This window comes from Solanum lycopersicum, chromosome 1 (genome assembly GCF_036512215.1).
Source record: "Solanum lycopersicum chromosome 1, SLM_r2.1".
Classification (NCBI taxonomy): Eukaryota; Viridiplantae; Streptophyta; class Magnoliopsida; order Solanales; family Solanaceae; genus Solanum; species Solanum lycopersicum.
This window is the reverse complement of record NC_090800.1, coordinates 72505874-72522266: the sequence shown is the minus strand read 5'-3', so window position 1 is coordinate 72522266 and position 16393 is coordinate 72505874. Positions and strand designations below refer to the sequence as shown.

The 16393-nt window shown below is 30.1% G+C and overlaps 1 protein-coding gene across 2 annotated transcripts; it reads right to left on the bottom strand.

The window, feature by feature from the left end:
• Positions 1–9384: 9384 nt before the first annotated feature.
• Positions 9385–12277, bottom strand: LOC101243821 (proline-rich receptor-like protein kinase PERK3). Of its 2 annotated transcripts, XM_026030636.2 has the most exons (8): positions 11951–12123; positions 11372–11871; positions 11065–11273; positions 10726–10852; positions 10584–10655; positions 10319–10502; positions 10104–10236; positions 9385–10014 (listed from the first exon to the last, which is right to left on the bottom strand). In XM_026030636.2, the coding sequence occupies exons 2-8, from the start codon at positions 11514–11516 to the stop codon at positions 9766–9768; spliced, it is 1119 nt and encodes a 372-aa protein (XP_025886421.1). In that variant the 5' UTR covers positions 11517–11871; positions 11951–12123; the 3' UTR covers positions 9385–9765. The 2 variants fall into 2 exon arrangements, with proteins under 2 accessions (XP_025886421.1, XP_069154935.1); XM_069298834.1 differs by having other exon boundaries at positions 11372–12277.
• Between the last annotated feature and the right edge of the window lie 4116 nt (positions 12278–16393).

Below are 16393 nucleotides of genomic sequence, written 5' to 3'. Positions count from 1 at the left end.
GATGATTCCAAATGTATTATTTTTACATTGAAAAGAGAGTACAATTTTCAAAAGAGTATAAACAATTTTTAGACAGATTTAGTATAACTTATTAGTTACCTCCTAAATAGGCCTTTTGAGAAATTAACTCAACCCATAGAATGCTTCTACATGAGCATAACATTATATTTTGGGAGTAGTATTGAACATCGATTTGAGAAAGAGTTTAGATAACTCAAACTCCATAACCTACCCCACCATCATAGATAGGATCACATTGCAAGACAGATGATTGCCTCAAGAAGGATTTTTTAGCGGATCCAACAGTTCAGTTGCACCCTATACTTCAGAATGGTATAGGGCGACTCTGGCAACGTGGAAAAGACGTTGTATCATCATGAGACTCATAGTGATGGTTATATCGGTTAGAGAAAATCCACAGTAAAGTATATATATACATTTTAGTTTACTAGTTACTATTATTAAATCTCGTAAGAGCTTAAATGATTTTCATCATGATTTATACTATATCTTTATTCAGTAACTTTCAGTTCATTTATTATTTTATTCAACCTTATTACATATTCGTACATGCAATGTATTAATTTCATTTGACGTGCATCGTTTCATGATTTAGATTCAATAACTTGGGATCATCAACAGGAGTTCCGTTGAGATCATATCATTCAGTCGTCAGCTTTTAGTGAGGCCTCCTTGCTTTCGGAGGACTATAATTTTATAATTTGTTAGTCGTAGCGTTTTGAGGTGTCGTGGGTCTTGTCCCGACACCTATCTATATACAATAGAGGCTTCATAGATAAACAGTCTTGGTCAGTCTTAAAACTTAATGTTTAATATTCAGGGTACTTAGATATCTTTGAGATTTAATAAACTGTTTTTAAACAACATCAATTTTTATTGTTTGAGTTAGTCTTCCGCTTAGTAGTCAATCAAGGCATAAATTTTCTTGGAGACCAACAACGATTCTCGAGTGTCAATCCAGTTTAGGGTGTAAGCTCGAGGTATGATAACAATGCTCGAGAATTCCCAACTACATCCCTATATATAAAGCTCGAATAGTCCAAACCTATAAGGAAAACGTTCTCTTAATCCTAGAAAGACAATATGTTCCTTTCCTACTCTATTAGGTCAAGGGATCTCATAAATCAAAACAGATTATTAGTATTCTAAAATATACATGGAAAAAATTAAAAATATACTTAATACTTACTAATAAATTTATCTTCTAGCAATATTATAGAATATCTGCATAACTTTTCAAGATAATCATCAAAGTAAACTAGAATATTCTACAAAAAAAAACTATGACATTCCAAAATTTAATTTTAACTTTTTGACAATCTATCCTACGTGCTTTATTCAAATACATTGTTGATATGATAGATCTTTTCGATTTTATGAAATAATAAGATCTTTAATAGTTTGTTGTTTTTCTCTTAAAATTTTGTTTGTCTAATGTTGCAAAAACATTTTCTTTCCTTTTTGGATTGATACCCCAATCAAATTTAAGTCAACATGCTCTTGTTGAGGATTAGTACCAGTCTATTATCATAAATACTCACCGTGATAAGATTAATTTTTGGAAAAGAAATTGTGAAGAAAAAAGCAAGAAAAAGAAAATGAAATGAAAAATATATGGTCTTAGCAGTTGTGGTTTGGTAGTCAATGGTTATAATTTCTTCATATTTGTTAATGAGAAGAAATGAAAATTTTACATACCGTTACCATTTATAAATGAAGAATTATGTGTAAAGTTGCAAGAGTTAAAAGATGGACAGTTAAACATTTTTTTTGTAGAGATAAAAGTTGAAAGAAAATTACAAAAATATTGTGTTTAAGATTTTTATTTACAATGTAAAATATATACTTTATTTGTAAAACAAAACTTTTAATTACAAGTATAATATTTAAAATTAATATACGTTTTTATTATTATTCTTGGGTTAGTGTGTTTATTTGGTAGATCTCATAACAAGATTTCTTTTTCGCTCTCCATAATTCATCTCAATCACAATAATATTCTCTCTTAATGTGATATATTCTCTCTTATTACTCTCATATTTTCCATTGTTAGTATCTATGCAAAACTTCTATTCTTGGTAATATTTTTGGTTCTTTTCTATTCTTTCTTCTAGTGAACTCTTATATTTATATGAGTTTACATTAGTATAATTTACATAAATTTCATAGTGTAAAGAGTAAATTAATTATGCTTTATCTCTTTCTGCTTGGTCATTTGTCAACTGAATCATTAAACTTGATGAAACTCAATATTTGAACTCTTCTGACCATTGACCAAGTTTATGTGGCAACTTAATTATTAAGTTGACATAAACATGTGATTTCACGCGTTAAATGTGCGTGAATATCAAAATTTAGGCTAAAAATAATAATTATTTTTAAAAAAAAATTGAATATAATTTTTTTTCACTTGTTTCTTTGTTTCCAACCCCACCCCGTGCCACCGATTTCCTTTTCTCTTTCTAATTACCAGTACATTCTTCCTCCCATCCAAACATCAACTTTATTTTATTGGTTGACTTTATCCCTACCATTAAAAACAAGTTATTTTTATCTCTACTATTAATAAACTTAGCAAATATACCCTCCTTGGATGGGAGATCCCAAATCAATAAAAATAATCCAATTTTAACCCGATCCGACCCACTTAATAATATATTTCATTTTTTGTTTACCCAACTCAACTTTGTTTTCCATCACCACCACCACCAAAGCCACTACCCTCTCCCAGATCTCCTTCACCACCAGCAGTAAAATCACCGCCTCTCCCACTTAATAGTATTAACTATGCATGCAAAATGTATTATCTCAACTCAAACAAAAGAAGATATAATAACAACCTAGTTGAACTCGATTTATGAGTTAAGGCAAAAAATGACTAGAGACCTGCATTTTTCTTCCTACTAGCATTACTTTTTAAAAAAAATTCTCATTTACCAAATTTTTGCTACACTTGTCTCTCTTTGAACAAGAAAATGTTTCTCCCAATCAGTTTACAATATCTTCTGAAAAATTAAATTAAATTACACCAATGAACCATAGGCTTTGAACAACTAATTCATAAGGCTGACTACCTATTAAAACAACGGATTGTTTTGCTATTTTTACCAAATTTAGTATACAACAAAAACAATACAAAATCACAAGTAAAAAAACAGATATTGCATCCTTAAGAGGAAAAAATACTACTAGTACTAATTTATCAGTAGAGACTGAGTTTGTGCCAAAGATGAAAAACTTAGAGTAGTAAATTTATTTGTTTTTGCTGGAAAACAGAATGAAATTACAATTTTGGTTGTGTTAACTTTTGATGGAAATTCTAGAACGGATTTGGTCTTAGAAAGCAACAAATTGACTTTTCATAGGGCTAGATGCTTGCTTGGAGGAGGTAGAGTAATGAGAGAAGTGGTGGTGAAGGAAATCTTGGAGAGGTGGTGACTTTGTTGTTGGCGGTGGTGGTGATGGGAAAACAAAATTGATTTGGATAAAAGAAATGGATTATATTATTAAGTGGGTCGGATCGGATTAAATTAGATAATTTTAATTGATTTGGAGTTTTCCATTCAAAGAAGGATATATTGTTAAGTTTATTAAACATTAAGGGTAAATATAACTTGTTTTTAATGGCAGGGATAAAGTCAACCAATAAAACAAAGTTGAGGGATAATTTTGACCCTTTTCCCTTCTTCTTTTCCAACCCCACCCATTCCACCCATTTCCTTTTCTCTTTCTAATTACTAGTACATTCTTCCCCATCCAAACCTCATTTCTTTCTTTCTCCCCTTCCTAGCCTGTTCAATTTCTTTTTTCTCTTTCATTTTTTATTTTCATATTTTCTTTTCTCTAGAGAAATGAAAATGTGGTATTGTTGTGAATTTGTGTTGTCTTTTCATTTTCTTTTGTCATTTACAACTCATAAGGTGAGAAAGATTTGATAGTCTTCAAGAATGAAAAGAGATTGTCGATTGTCTTTGTAAAATTAGGTGAAATGTGTCATGTAAATTTGTGTGTAAATATTATCGTACATTGAGGTACTTTAATGATGATTCATTGATACGGAGAAAAGGAATTTATTAGTAGAAATGATAATAGGGCGGGTTGGGGTGTGTTAGGGTGGGGCAAGCATCGACCCGCTAAGATTTAAACCTGCCCTACCCCGCCCCATTTAATATTTTTTCAATTTAATAACTCGCTCCACTCTACCTCGCTACACCCTGCGTTGCCCTGTCCCGTTTAAATTTTAATTTGCACTTTTTATATGTTATATTAATTCTTTATACTCTTTCTTGATGGCAAAGGAGAACAATCGTCAATACAAAAAAAATCATCAAAGAAAAAGCTACCATTAAAATATTTTACTATTTAAAATGGTCCAAAGCTTACTTATATATTCCCAATAAGCTCGATCACAGAGAAAAAAGTTAATGGCACCAATTAATAATGTTAAGAATATGTATTTTATAGGAAAATTAATAATCAAGTCATAATGCATAACATAATTAGTTAAAACAATATTACTTTAAAATACTTATTTAAAATGTCAGAATGACACTATTTTAGAAAATATTTTGTATTCAGATTTTATTATTTAAATTTTCTTTTATTTATCAAAACACTCCTACATTAGACCAAATTCTAAAATTAATAAACTTTTAAATAGAAAAAAAAGTAATTAAACCAATACCCATTAACCTTCTTTCTCCATATTTCACATTCTCTTTTCTCACCTTTCATGTTTTCTAACTGCTCTTTCTTCAAGATTCTTCCAAATTGTCAACAAAATCTCTAATTTAATTTCAAGAGATTTTTTTTATTGGCAAAGGTGATTTGTTTATTTACTGAGACTTATTTTTATTTTCTTTTTAAAATCATCGATTATGGTGTAGATCCGGCTATGAATAGGGAAAATCTGAATTTCAGCATGATTCCATCCACACGACTAATGAAATCAACAATTCAAAAAAAAATTATGGGTGCCGAAGAAGTTGATGAAATTGTTGAAGATCAAAGTGATGAAGAATAACTTTATGGCATATTGCATTTTGTATTGAAATTATCATATTGTATTCTTTATTGTTTTTATGGTCTATTGCATTTTGTATTCATTGCAAAATTCATGTGGTATCTTGCTGAAATTTGAGTTGTTTAAGAATAACTTGTATCTATTTTGTAGGTTGTATTCATTTCAAATTATTTAAATGTTTAATTTTGTATTATATTATAGGATAATAGATAAATTATTTTACAAAATTTTGTATATTATCGTAAATTAGGCTTCATACAATTTTATATATATGTATTCATTCTAACTATATGCCAAAAAAATTAATTTTTTTTGTGCTCACTGTATTTCACTATCATTTTGCATTTCAATCTCACTTTGTATTTCGTTCTCACTTTCTATGCTTTCACAGTAAATTAGTTTTGTGCAGTGAAAAGAAGCACAACTATTGAATCCTATAATGACTATAAGAAGGTTTCCAAGGACCCTACTAGTTGTTCAACCTCCCCCCCCCCCCTCCCAACCACGTTGTGCACTAGACTATTCCCTGTACTTATTAGAAATAGTTCAATCGTATATGATAGTGACGAATATGAGGAACAAGACTTGTGTTATGGTTGTAGTACAGATGAAGAGGTTACCAAGTTTTGCTTCTACTAGCCAACTGTTTAAATGATTTTTTATTGTTAACTATATTATGCATGTTTAGCTCTCTCCTATGCATCAATGATCTTCACAAATAATTTCAAATAAGTTTTCTATTTTTTTGTGCTCACTTTGTGTTTCAATCTCATTTTGTATTTCATTCGCATTTTCTATGCCAACAAGTTTTGCATTTCTTTTGTGCTCACTTTGAATTTCAATATCATTTTATATTTCATTTTCACTTTTTATGCTAACAAGTTTTGGTATTTCTTTATTTATTTCATATCAATTTTAAATTAAAGCCAACAAATTTTAGATTTTTTATGCTCATTTTGTATTTCAATCTCATTTTGTTTGCCAACAAATTTTGAATTTCTTTTTTATTTTTTCATTCTAAACTTCTTCATTGCCCTCGAAAATCTTACATCAGTGGAGATTCAGTATTTTCAATGATGTGTTGAAAATTAATATTGTAAATTTGAGAAATAAGGGAGAAAAAAGTTATGTCGATTATGGAACCAAACACGTATAATAGGAAAGAAATTTTGCTAATTTTAATCCAAAAAGTAAAAGATGAAAAGGTTTAAGAGTAACGGAAAAAAATTATGTCTACTTAAAGTTATACTAAACGATTAGTAATTATTGTAACGTAACTTTGTTGGTTTAAATTCAAAAATTACCTTATTTGAAATATTATTTTCCTTGATTTTCTCCATTCTGTTATTAATTAATTGTATTTTATTAAATTAAAATCTTTTTTTAATTTTTTTGTTCCATGATTTTCTCTGTTCTGTTATTAATTATTTGTATTCTTTTCAAAATAGTAATAAATACATAACTAATCCTTTAACAAACTAAAATAATAACATTTTTAATAAATAATGAAACTATTGCTAAAGAGTCCCACTAAAAACTAAAATATTGCTATTTTGAAAAGTTTTCCTTATTTATTTTGTTTTTGGGATTAAACAAAACTCAACTGAAATAATGGGCCTTTTGGCCCAACACAACTCAGCCCTGCCTTGCCCTTTTAAAATTTTAAAAAAATTAGCTTTGACCTGCCCCGCCCTACCCCATCCTATTTAAGAAGTGCCCTATCTTTCCATGTTAAACCCTTGCCCTGCCCTTTCGTATCATTGTCCTGCCTCATTGTCGTTCCTATTTATTAGTCTAAAAAGTCGATGTAGACATTGGTAAAAAAATACGATTAAGAGTTGCGAATGACGAAAACTGAAAAAAAATTGAACTATGATTTTTAAAAACTTGACGAGGTTTGTCATGGCTATAGACAATGACGTCCAGAAGAAGAAGAAAATAAGGAGATTGGAAAAAGTATTGATGGTGTTTGTGCGTTGAGGGAAGTGGAGGAAAGGTGAGAGAAAAAACTATTTTGTTTTATTTTTTAAAACAGAAACCTTTTTTTTTTCTTTTATCTTTTATGGAGTAACATTTTTAGTTAATAATTATGAAATATTTATGAAATAATTATGACATGACATTAATATATCTGATGTAGATATGACATGTCATTTTTGTAAGCGAGAGTAAGTTACACGCATGGTTGAAGGCGTTTAAAAATTTTATTTTAATTGAGTTTGAGGGTAGTACAAAGAATTGATCAGACTATTTCGCCTTTTTATAATTACCTCTAATTCAAGAACAAAAAATCTTTTTGTTGTTGCTTTTTACTATGAAAAAAATCTATGGATTCTATAGAAGAATCGTAGGTCAAGCTTTGACGCAATATTAACAATTCTATTATATGTTGTAAATTATGCTTTGAGTTGAATGCATTTACTCTATCTCCATAAGTAAATATAAAAGAGCAATTCATGTCACCAATAGTGAAAAGTAAGAAGATGTTAGTGCAAAATTTTCATTATCACCTTTAAGTCGACAAAGAAAAGGTTAAGAAAAAAAAATTGCCACGGTTAATTCGAAGAAGATTTTGATGATCATAGTAAATATGATTTGTATCATGTGCATGATTTATAAATTATTGAAATAATTTACCAACAGAAAACTATTTTAGTGTATAGACTTTGGTGGTGATTTTGTACAATCATTGATGAAATGTTATTTTAAATAATGACATGTCTTCGCGAATATATTTTAGTGGATGATCTGGTACAATAATTGATGATTTGTTGATTTTTAATTGTGATATGCTTCAGTGTATATTTTTCGATCATTAGATGAATGGTATAGTTAAAATATTGGTATATGTTGATTTAAATTTGATTGATGGTGTGACTAAATTTTTGGCGATATGTTGATTTAGTACTGTAAAAGAAATTAATGGTAAAGTTGGTTTTAGTTAATTTGATGATATCAACTTTTTAGTATCATCAAATTAATTTATATGGTGCACAATGTGGTGCAATCTTTGTGTCAAGTTTAGATTTTAATAAGTATAATAATTAAGACATATTTGTTGGTTAAAGAATAGTGATTTATTGACGGGGTGGCCTGGGTGGGGATGGCGGGGGAGTGGTGTGAAAATTAAGTAAAAAAATTGAAACATATTTCAAAAGCAATTTTGTATGTGGGGGGGGGGGGGTAGAGATTGGGTGAGATAAAAAAAATTTAACATTTGAAACATTTTTCAAATATAATTTTTAAAATTTGATTTTTTTTGTTTGACTGGAATAGTTTTGTGGAAGGGATAAAAATATATTTGAAATTTAAAAATATAAGAATCTTTCTCTTTGAATGAGGAGGGTTGTATATGGGTCTAGTGAAAGAAATTAAAGGCAAATTACATAAATCACATATTTTTAATATAAAATTATAATATATCCCTTACAAGTTTATAATTATAAAAGTCCCTGAAACGGATACAATAATTTTAATGTTTTTTTTAATAACATTTTAATTTTAATTTTTTACGTGACATATTTAAGGTTAGGACAATTCTTGGACGAGGGTCACTTTTGGGCGCGGGTCATGTCTATGCACTTTTGCAGACCTTTTCATTTATATCTGGGCTTTGCCAATCTTATTAGGTCATTAAATTTTGATTGATTGTTATTTATTTTATCAGTTTAGACTAAGAATGAGTTAAGACACTTTAAAAGGGAAAATTTTGGGTTCTTTAGAGTTTTAGAGGTTTGATTCGAGATAGATAATAGTTGGTATGTTTCTCGGGTTATATATGTATGTGCCTGTGGATAAGGAGCCTCAAATTTACATAAAAGTGTTGCAAAAGTTACTTGCATACTATTTAAGTGAAAATTTTGACGTAAATAACTTAAACTCATCAGAACTATGAATATCCAAGAATGAATAGTTTAACTATGGTAATTAACGATTTATTGTTATGGTTATAACATGCTTTACGCCTTTTTTTCTCTACTTTACGTGCTCGTTTTGGCAAGGTTATTAGGCTAAGTTGATCGAATGGTTAACTACATTGCAGGATAGCAGTTTCGCGGTATCCAGTATGGCTACATCATTGACATTTGACAGAAACATGTTGGATACTGCAGGTTGAGAAATCTCCTATGGCGATTTTCGCCTTCTAAGTCCTTGGAGGTCTCTTACTGGACTCTACTTCAGAGTCCACGCTTAATTTGAACGTCTTGACCTTCATATGTATTCATGTTCATGCTCTGAATGTGCTGTTAGATCTTCTCATTCATGGTCTGCACCGGGATATCGATATTCATCTTGAGATTTAATCCAATGAGAATAAACTATTGGAATTGCAAGAGTACTAAACTAATATCATGAACTTCATTTAACTTTATTGAACATGAGTTACAATATAATCATCAAGGACACAACCACAATCTAAAATGAATCATTTCTTTCACCATATCACATCAACTCTATCAAACATGACAGATAATTTTTCATAAATCAAACAATGATGCCCTTAAACACCTGTTTAGGGGTATTGGACTTTAAACGAAAGAATGTTGCGATTAATATTTCAGGCCCTGGCCTTTTGCTCATCTAGCTTTGTTAGATGAAGCAGAAGAAGGTGGGGGGAGGAAAAAGCTATTTAAGCTGATGTACATTTACTTGTAGCCCCAAGGGCGAATTCATTCATGAAAACAGACTCTCTTACTATTGATGACACCGTCGTTGCTGCTTCAGTTTGTAAATAATTGACTCCCTAGAGTAACTGTGGAAGTACCTTCTCCCATAACAGTTGTGTGCATGATCTCCCTCTCAAGAATCTTTTCAAGATCCAACACGACCGTTTCCATGGTTGGTCTATATCTACCAGGGAAACTCATGCATCTCAACGCTATCTTGACGAAATCCCTCATAACCTCTGCAGTAAAGCTTCCAAGCAGCCTATGATCCACTAACTGCTCTGAACTCAGCTGTTTCTCAACCTTTTTGACAAGTTTTACATAAACATATTCAGCAATGAACATGATGAATAATGCAGATGAAGATATTGAATATTGGTTTTAAAACTTACCCAATCGAGTACACTTTGGTTTGATCCAAATTCATCTATATGTGAAGCATCTCTACCTGTTACAAGCTCTAACAAGAACACGCCGAAACTGTAAACATCACTTGTCTCACAGTGAATTCCGATTTGGTTTATCCTAAACACGGAACAGAAAACGAATCAAAAAGTAATTTAAAGTCAAGTTTGTACAACTTCAAATGAGGTAAAGTGCTATTTACTCTGGATCTTTAAAAGCATTGAAAGAACTCAAGCCAGAAGGACCTGCATCATCAATTTTCTCGAGTAGCTTTAGAATCCCCGCGTCTGCAACTTTTGCAATGAAGTCCTCATCAACCAGAACATTAGCTGTTTTAAAGTTCCCATGGATTATTGAAGGGTGTTGGCTATGTAAATGACTTAAACCTGTTTAGATTTAAAGAACAAATCTAGAGTCATTCTTGGATAAAACAGGACACTTAACTCGAACGAGTCTTTATGATATACCTTTAGCTGTTCCAATAGCAATAGATAACCTTTGCTTGAATTCTAGCTTTGTTGCAGATTCCTTCCCTGTGTCTAACAAAAGAACCAATACTCAGCTTTGGCATATAATATCGCTCGTAATGTCTACTCAATAGAGCCCTACCATACAAGTGATTGTGCATGCTTCCGTTAGGCAAATACTCGAAAACCAGCATGGAGTATCCACTGTCTTGACAGTAGCCTAAAAGACTGACCAAATTGCGGTGCTGAATCCTTGATAAACGAGCAACCTATTATTCGAAATTGCGAAGTTAGAGAATGACATATAGGTTTGGCCTTTTTAGAGTGATCAGTAAAATTGAATTAGATGGTTTCAAACTTGTAAAACAGGAACATGAAGTTTGAAAAATACGAATAGGATAATCCATAATCTTGTTGTCTTGCACTTTTTTCCCTTCCTATTCAATCAAACAATCGACTCCCTTTAAATAGCTAAACATACCTCTTCAGTAAATTCCTGTTTGGGAGTCCCTAAACGCCTTTTTATAGCAACAACAGTTCCATCACAAAGCAATCCTTTGAAAACAAGACCAAAACTCCCACAACCAATGAGACTGTTCTCATCAAAATGCTTTGTAGCTTTCTCCAATTCCTCCATTCTGAACAGCCTGGATTGACCAAATGATCCTCCCCTTTTCATCTCCACCGAAACTAATCGTATCCAATAGCAGAAACACTTAAAGAGTTAGCATCGCGTGTAAATTTCCATAGCTACATAGTTTTTTTTATCATTATTTTTACTACATTACCTACTGCAGATGGATCTGAAGAAGCTGAATCTGAATTCCTATTTGAATACTTCCTGCCACGAAAACATACAAAGAAAATCACTCCCAACAATACTACTACAACCCCTCCAATTCCTCCTGCTACAGCTGCAACTGAACTTGCCATTCAAGAAAATCATCCAGTTTGAACATTGACAGTATGTGATTCAAATTACTGTTGAAACTTCTTCATGAATGAGTACTAAAGGTACCATCTTCATCAACACTTAAGTTCAGATCAAGAAACAGTGGGTCCTCACTTTATGACAAGAACTCTGAAAAAATGTTGATTTTTTCAAGAATCCATTTGAGAAATTGGTGAAGGAAGCAATGTAGCTAATTTCAACTCATATTAGGCTAAAGTTTGATAGTACCCCACATTCTTGTCCATGCATTCACACACACAACACCATATATGTCATATCAAGAAAGTAGCTCTACCATAGTTAGAAGAGCCCCTCACTTTTGCCTGCTCAGTAAAACTAAAGAAAAAGGAATTAATCGGAGTAGCTTTCTTCAGATCCTGTCTCTCTTTACACCAATTCAGTTAAGGTTACATACCTTGTCAGTTGTACAAGTACTTTTTGATTCCCATCTGTAGAAACAGAGTTGGCACTAAAGGTCTATGTTTTAACAATTCCCACACACAAACAATAATAATATATTATCTTTTAATAAGATAAAATTCTTGATATAAGGAGGTTGTTACAAACCTCAAATTTTCACATGAAATTACTAATAAAATGTGTTTGGCCTACCTTTCATAATAATGGAGAGAGAGGGTGTCATCCAATCTAAGTAGCTCTTGACTCCGACAACAACAATATATTCAGTGTAACATAACATATTCGATATAATGAATAGTTGTAATTACAATAACAACAATATATTCAATGTAATTTCACAAGTAACATTTAAGAAGGCTAGGATATGTTGTGTACAAAGATAGTGGGAGAGCCACATATAGCTTAGGGTGGCTAGTCAGACACTTGACCACCCTTCGTCGAAAAATTATACTAGGTATATAAATAAATTATGTGAAGTATCACTCCGTCCGTCACTATATCACAAATGATAAAAATTGTTTTTGTTATAGTGCGTCCATTTCTAATTATCATGTTGCACTTTTTAAAAGTCAATTTGACTAATTTTTAAAGTTAAATTAAATTATATTAATTCGATATATTAAACAAAAAAATTTAATATTCAAAAACTATACGAAAAGTACTATAAATTGTTACTTTTTGCATATCAATATGAAAAAAGAAAATACATTGTAAAATATTAGACAAAGTTCTTATTGTTTACTCTAATAAAAAAAATCACGACAATTAAAAGTGGAAGAAGGAAATATATAGGTCAAAAATTATTCTTCATATATATATTAAATCGTGAACTCTTTTAATGAAATTTTTATCTTTATAACTATACACAAACCTTGTCTTTCTTACGTTTATAAAGAGAAAAATTATTTTCAAAAGACTTAGGATCAGAGATGTAAATGACAGTAAAAAAAGTTTGTCTTTACTAGGTTAGGAACAGTGAAAAACTTTTACCGGAGAGACATAATAATTGAAAGGAATCAAAAGAAAAGTTGAGAAAATCCATATATATCAAATTAAAGTCTTTTCCTGGTATCCACACTATGAGCCTTTTTGGTTTCTTTTTTCTTTGTATGACCTGGAAAGAAGAAGAGTCTCTCTTATTATTTTTTTGTTGGTAGAATGAGACATCACCTCATTACAGATCATGACAGCTGAGCAAATAAGACATTCCCTACACCAAAATCCATACACACAAATGTTGCCTTACACCTCAATATTTACATCTCAATTTCATCGGTGATTACAGTTATGCAGGTATTAACTTATGTAAATACCAATAATAAAAATATTGGATAATTTTAGTATTTCATGTAACTATTAGGGGTCACTTGAATATTGATTAGAGTCAGATAGATATTTTGTAATATAAGGATTATAATTATACACGTATTAATAATGGAAGTATAAATTATGCAACGTTTAATTATTTTATCTTTTATCTTATATAAAATAATTAATGCAATATTTTCTTCGGTATAAGCTATGCGGAATTATAGATCAATAAACAATTAAGCACCATATTTAGTACACTCAAATTTATATATAGCAATTATATTATGGGATAATTATGCGGTTAAGCAAATATATGCTACTTAATTAGCTAACATAGCTACGGTTTATATTAATTACAATTCGAAATTTACTTCTAGCTATAATTATATATTTTTCTCTCGCGCATATCTCCTCTCGCGCCTCTCTCTCTCAAAATTTTGTTCGCTTCTCTCCTATTTTTCAGTCATCTCTCCCTCGCCTATCTCCTCTCCCTGCCCAGCCTATCTCTGTCGATTCTCTTCTGTCAATCTTTCTCACTTTATAAACACAAATTATACAAATATAATTTGTGTTTGTGTTTGTACAGCGAGAGAAAAAGAGTGAATATACAAAAACAAATGTATATTGTTCCGCCTTATTCACTTATTATTGTACAAATATAAATCTCTCACTGCTCGATTATCTTCTGCATGTCTCTCTCACTTTATACAAACATAAATTTTACAAATACAAATGTATAATTTATGTTTGCATAAGCCACAGAGACTGGATATACAAATATTTGACCTCAATTCAATTGCATACAAATAAAAATTGTATGCAAATATACAAATATAATTATTCATACATATGCATACAAGTTATATATATATATATACAATTATCCAATCGATATACAACTACAATACGCCTCACTCACCTCTCTCCTCCCTCTTCCAATTTCGCTCATCGCTACGAATCGTAATTACAATTTCGCTCATCGCTACGAATCGTAATTAACAAATTATAATTAAGTTATTATAAGTGGTTATGTACAAAAATTCCTCAATTATTAGTAAACATTATATTAATTATATTGATTTCAATGTATAAATAATATCAAAGGATCCTTTAATATTTTATATAATGCATATTGATGTGAAGTCTTTATCATCCACTTTTTGGGTGCTAATATAATGGTAGGGGACAGAGTACTAATATAGTGGTCGGGGTCCGCCGGTCATTGAGACTCTCAATTTTAAAGCAAAAAAAAAAAAAGTCTTACACATGTACAAATATATATATCATTATGAGATATGATTGTATCACACAAAATAATATGTGTAGTACTAATTTTGATATTATTATTTTTATTTGATTTGGTAAAATTTTATAATTTACTAGTCAACCTTATTTGTATTTTACATATGCATATTTAATTAATTAAGTGCAAAATTTTAAAAAAGTAGAATAAAAAAATAAAAAGTGTACCGCAAAATTATATATAGCCACTACAACAAAAATAATGTTTAGCGGTAATAAATAGACATATTAATAAAGAATGTTCGATCTTTACTGAAATTAGTTAAGTGTCTTTAAATCTGATGTCGCTAAAGCTTTTATGGACCTATGCGAAGAGTGATAATTGCCGCTAAAAATACATATTTAGCAGCAATTACTAATTAATTACGGTTAAAGCTCATTTTTGATATAGTGAATGAACGAAATTTTGTCATTGATATCAAAAGTCAAAGTTATGATTATACACAAAACACTTGAAACAAATAAGATAAACAAAAATAAACTACATTATTTATGAGCATAATAATATAGTATAAGTATTTGTATCAAATTAACAATAACATGAAGGTATATGGTAAAGCCAAAAATATAACAAACTGAAGAAAATTGAAAGTCATATTTATCAAGAGGCTAATAATGCGATAGTTGTACCACTAAATTATGAAATAATTTCTTTTGTACAAGGGTTTGTTTACGTAAGTTGGGACAGAAAATAATTGCATTACACAAAGAAAGGAATTTAAAGTGGGTGAAATAATATGAGAAAAATAAAAAATTATCTGCTTTATTGCGTTAAACAGGGGTGTGAATAAAATGGCTCGATCGATTACTTTTAAAAAAATTATATCATCTCATTTTTTAGATATTTTACAATACATATAATCAAAATTAAATTTTTTAAAATCATCTAATCATATCGAGTTTTTCTTCGATATCGCACGATTCGATTAATTTTTAGTTTTTTTTTACTTCTAAAATAAATCTCAAAATACATTTTTATTAAATTATTTCTTTAGCAAATATGTTCGTACAGAAGTACTTTAATTTTTTACCAAGAAGTCAAGAATGTAAAACTTTGTTGTCCTATTATCTGATCTTGAACATTTAATAGGTGTGTTTGCATATGTTTTGTTGTAGTGTTTGATAGAATTATATCATTTACTTTTAAACCTAATTAATTCATTAGGACTATAATAATTTACAATTATACTTTTACATAAATATTAAATACTGATTACAATACCTTAACGATTAATGCTTTTGTCCTCTAGCCATCAAATCACACTTTGTGTTCAGAACTTCACATTATAAAAAATGCTAAAACCTAAAGTAAGAACTATATTTTTCTTAATTTCTCTTTGTTGCACATGTATAGTTCTTTTTAATTTCATGTTAGTTATTATTATTTCTATTTTATGAGCATTCTAGAACTCGTCGTATCAAATTATTGAAGAAGTTATATATATTTATGTTTATTTTATAATTATTTTCTTATTGATCAAATCGAAAACCCAAACCACTAAAAACTAAAATCGATAAATTAAAAACCAATAAAAGAAATATCTATTTCATCTTATTAATCGAATCGATCGATGCATCGCCCTTACCCTCCTCCCCCAATGCCCCCTCCCTTTTCCTCCAAAGGTTGTAGATGAGTTGTTGATATTTGAATGGAAGATTCTTGAGATGTAAGATATTCCCTTCTTTGTCTTTCTCTGTCTCCTTTATAAGTTTTGTTATTTTGTAACGAGTCTTTTGTCCTTTTTTTTGGGAGCTACAATACATTGTACACCAAAAAAGCATTGGTGTAAACGAAGAGCATCATGTTTCTGGAGGATTCGAGTTA